This window comes from Poecilia reticulata, linkage group LG6 (assembly GCF_000633615.1).
Source record: "Poecilia reticulata strain Guanapo linkage group LG6, Guppy_female_1.0+MT, whole genome shotgun sequence".
Lineage (NCBI taxonomy): Eukaryota > Metazoa > Chordata > Actinopteri > Cyprinodontiformes > Poeciliidae > Poecilia > Poecilia reticulata.
In genome coordinates this window covers 549877-554499 of record NC_024336.1, presented here as the reverse complement: position 1 = coordinate 554499, position 4623 = coordinate 549877, and the positions used below count along the sequence as shown (strand labels likewise).

Sequence of the window (4623 nt, the reverse complement as noted above, 5' to 3'; positions counted from 1 at the left end):
ACCCCATTGAGATCCAGATCTCATTTTCAAGAGGGACCTTTTGATAACTCCAAAAGCAAAAACTGAATCAAGATAGTCTTTTTAAGTCATTTTTGTTGCCATACAAGTGCAGAGTAGATACATTTTTAGTATCAATTTTAGAAATCCTGAGAGTATTCTTTGATAAGAAGGACTCTTCTGGTTTCCACCAAGTTACCAACCAGAGGAAATGTTTTTCTCTTTCCTGGACCCTTAATTTATATTAAAATGAATTTAATGTTTAATGTGATATATTTCCATTTTGAAGTGGAGAGGGTTTTTTTTTTTCCATTTCAAATCAGTAATAACTATAGAAAAGCAGTCCCTGTTTCACACACCACCACTGCACTAGGTCACTGTGTTCCAAACCAATGACTTGTCAGGTTCTCACATTCTGCCCTCTCCCTCAGTCCATCAGCCTCTACGACAACTACTAGAGACCACATTTAGTCAGTTAGTATGAAAACCTGCCCTCATCTTCTTAACGTTTTGGGAAATACTTAACTTGTTAAACTGAACACAAGACTGATGATGTTGGCATTATTCAAATGTGAAGCCTTTCTYCTTGTTTTCTAATCGCCAAGATCCCAGTTTGTTCCCTTTTCTCTTTTTACTATTAGGCTTCATTGGCATGAGCAGGGTGCTATGACTCCTGGTCTGTTATTCTCCTGTYATTACAGCACCATCTGGTGGAAGGCAAGGTCAACTTCAATGTGAGAAGATCTTACAAAGCCCCACTGTATGCAATAGGCCTCTGATGAGTTTCCTGGATGACGCAAGCTGCAGCTCATCAGAAATACAAATCAAATTCTGCTGCTTTCTGTCAGACCTGAATTTATTCAACAACAAAGAAGAACAGCACCTCTAACGTGATGTCGGCTATGAAGGATGTAAACTACAGGCAAATCAAAATCTCTACCATCAATATCACTGTGAGAAACACATAAATGAACATGCAATGAAAGAACAACCAATAGAGAAGTTTCAACATTTTTGATGTAAATGTTGRTCTCAACAAATCTTCTGAATGTTATTATTTTTCCATGTAAACTGTACATTGTGCTTGTCTGGATTTGTTTCTGAAGCACCACCTGCTGTTCTCCTTGATGATCAGCTCCCGTCTCCCGCTTCGATGAAATTTGCTTGCCTAATGCAGCGACACCAGAATAGCATCCTGCAGGCACCTTCTCCGTTGCTCTCACCAAACTAGAACCTCCCTCCTTAGCATTCGAGCCTTCCATCTCCTTATTGAGCACTTGTGTAGGGCGTGGGTGCACACTGAAGATGTGGATCCTGCCCCATGACAGGGACGGACGTGTCTTCAAGCCCGACCTCTGGCCAATAGGGAGGTTGAACGGATCAAGTGTCACTATAACAGAAGGACATAATCACGGTGGTGAGTTTGCAGAACCTTACAGCCTGTCTTGGCCAACAGGGAGCTCACTTCATTCAGCTTTTCTGAGGTAAGGCAGAACAAGAGTGACTGCATGTGTGGATGAGGGTGGGAGCTCAACTGCAATGTCTCTAAACATCACCTAAAGTCAGGTGCAAACTGAGTCCATGTGTCTTAAAATCACTGTCATCACCAGTTGAGGCATCTACAAAGATCAGAGCGATAGCTACTGGAAGACATGTTTGTGTTTGAGCTCCAAAAAGCAAATATTTGATGTGTTTCTGCTTGCCAGAAGAGCTGATGATCAATGGGCTCACTGTACTGACGTACATCTGTCTGACTTTAGCGTGAGCATAAAATATACTGTTTGTTTAGCACTTYTAATGGAGACACAATGCAAGCAGATTAATCTCAATTTCTTGTCAGATGTGCAGCTGGACTTTGTTGTAGTTTTTTGTGTTGTCTTGGCTGGAGTCAGGTTTGACTCAATGAGATGCTGAAGGGATTTACAGATGGCTCAGAACCTTAGCTCAGATTTTCTCCTGCACTTTTAAGCATGCACTTTTTCTCCACTGCTGAAGTTTTTATTTGACAATTTTGCATGTGGACAGTGAAATACTGAATACAAGACTGAATGTGTTGGCATTATCCAAATGCCAACACACCTAGTTTACTGACATCACATTGAAATGTGGAAAGAAACTACATCTGTCAAACCGTTCAGGACTTTGTTGTAAATCCCAAGTAAAGCGACTTCAGTCAACAAGGCGCCTTGAGGATGATTGAAGGAACCATGTGAGAGCAGAAAAAATCCATATAAGGGAATGATGCTGGAGGACGTCCAGAGGATGGAATCCAATATTTTACATCATGCAAAGTGAAACCAAATCTGAGATCTGTGCAGCTGTCATTGAGAGAAAGTTGTGATGTCAGGAGGKTTTCACAGTGGCCCTGTGCAAAAGASATTTATAACGTACACAAATAACCRAAGATTCCATCAGGCAATGGATTTAGTGATGAGTAAAGTCGGGTACTGGGTGTTTGATGTTGGGTTTTAATGGCACTGTACCAAGTCAGCTGACATGCTCCCAGATAAAATGCTGAAACAGATTTAGAATGTGGAAAAATTGATGCTGAGTGGATATCCGCCCCGTTACTGGCAAAAAGACAAAATCATCTTTAACACATAAGCTGCTGATGGGGGAGGACAGCAGGCTGACCTGTAACACTATCACTGGACCTTTTTTTCCCTCCACTGCAATATTAATCTCCTGCCTCGGTAGTTAAAAACAGACTATTGGCATAAATCTATGTTTAGTCTCCTTCTCATTTATCATGAGAGAAGCAAATTTATGACTGTGGCTCAAATTTCAGTTCAACGTTTTACACCAATTATAAAACCAAGCGGTTCGGATATCATTACGTTAGAAAGAAGTGTCAATAAATATTATTGGGGGAAACATTTACAATAAATCAAATGTAATMATTTYGTTTCATTTATTTCTACTAAGGAGGATAGTGTGAAAGTAAACAGGTTGGGGCTCATTTAGGGTGGGGTCTGCTGYACATATTTAAGGCATCTGCTACTCAACCCTGAGCTATAAATACAACAGGAGACACAGTTACTCCTTAAAGACAGACTTTAARCTCCTGTTTTCTTTGGTTTTAAGGTTTTAAAGTCTACTGCCACCATGTCTGACGCAGAGGAAGTGTAAGTCTTCTCCCATTTCCTCTCAGAAATAAAAATGTTTCATTACATTTGTGAGTGTTGTTGATTAAACAAACAAAACAAAAAAATCTCAGCTTTTGCTTTAAAGCAGCTTTCATTTCCTCTTGAGAAATTTGCAAAAAAAATAGTCTTTACTCTTGAACATATTGCTATATTCTRTAGTGGTGAGAATTTYTTTCTGCTAACTTGTTTTTGTCTTGTGTTTTGCAGTGAGCAGGTCGAGGGTAAGTAACTACATTTTCTGTACTTAAATGTATCTATATTTATATTTACATTGTCAAAGWATCTGCCCAGGTACAATTGGGAGCTCCATGCTAAATCAAAATGACATTTCTGAACATTCTCTAACTGACTTTCCATTCCCCGTAGAAAGTTAGCACTGGACAGTTTTGTCTGTTTGCAGGTTTGGCTTGACTCCTCCAGATTGAAACTGTGCAGACAGAAATTTAATGTTTTTGTTGCTGTAGCATTTTTGCTGGTTGCAGCAAAAAAAAAAAAAAAAAGAAAGAAAACTGACCTTGCTGTTTGAAATCCAATTGCCCTGTTTGCAAATATAGTCTTCCAGCTCTGCATGACTATCTGCAGTTGTAGCTGTCCTTCTGAGCTGAGCACACTTCCATCTGAAAAATGATTGTTTTATTCATCTTAAAGCTCCGATCAGCCCAGAATGACTGCTTTGTTTCGCTTAGCATGGATTCCCACTGTGCCCATCATTTACATTTATACTTTATGAAAAATGGGTACCAATGGGATGAMATGATAATATTCTTCTGCTCCTTTCTTTCTCGGATCAAGAATACGATGGTAAGACAGCCGGCAAACTACCAACCGTAACATTAAAAAAAAATAATAACTCATTTATGACCCACTTGTGAGTTCTTCCAGATATACTTTATGCAGCATGCTGTTTAACATTAACAGTATTTAAAATTAAAAACATATAAGTGGCAGTGCAGCTACAATCCCATTTCATCCATCAATGGTCTTTTTTTATTTYTCTTTCCGATGCCTGCTGTCTCACATGCTTTGGCGCCATCTTGTGGAAACTGACCAAATAGCATTATCATTAACTCACATGTTCCCTTCCATGTCCAGAACTGAAAACATCCATCTCTTTCCCCCTCTTCCTCTCTCCCGCTTCTATTAAATCTCTTGCTACCCCCACCCCCACCTCCATCTCCACAATGATTTGCTGCATGCTGTTTAGCTGTAGAAGTGGAGGTAGTACAGGAGGTAGAGGTTGCCCCTGAGGCAGCCCCTGAGCCAGAGGCACAGCCTGAGCCTGAACCAGAACCAGTGGTAGAACCAGAGCCAGAGCCAGTGGCAGAACCAGAGCCAGAACCAGAACCAGAGCCACTGATTGAGCCTGAAGGTATGTGGCAAGAAGGGGGACGGGGTTATTATTCTATCATCCCTTTCAATGCAAAGACCCCACTAACGTCTTGATGCTGTCTGCACATACTACCTTCCTTTCACCTCTGGA

At 40.5% G+C, this 4623-nt stretch overlaps 1 protein-coding gene across 2 annotated transcripts in view; it reads left to right on the top strand.

The window, feature by feature from the left end:
* The first annotated feature begins 1381 nt into the window (after nucleotides 1-1381).
* The window catches only part of tnnt3a (troponin T type 3a (skeletal, fast)), a 10603-nt gene continuing 7361 nt past the window's right edge, over nucleotides 1382-4623 (top strand). Inside the window, exons 1-4 of one of the 2 annotated variants that reach the window (XM_008410667.2) lie at nucleotides 1382-1481; nucleotides 3082-3122; nucleotides 3351-3364; nucleotides 3936-3944. In XM_008410667.2, coding sequence (XP_008408889.1) covers nucleotides 3103-3122; nucleotides 3351-3364; nucleotides 3936-3944 — 43 coding nt within the window. In that variant the 5' untranslated portion in view covers nucleotides 1382-1481; nucleotides 3082-3102. The remainder of the gene's footprint in view (nucleotides 1482-3081; nucleotides 3123-3350; nucleotides 3365-3935; nucleotides 3945-4623) is intronic. The other variant, XM_008410668.2, reaches the window with a different exon arrangement.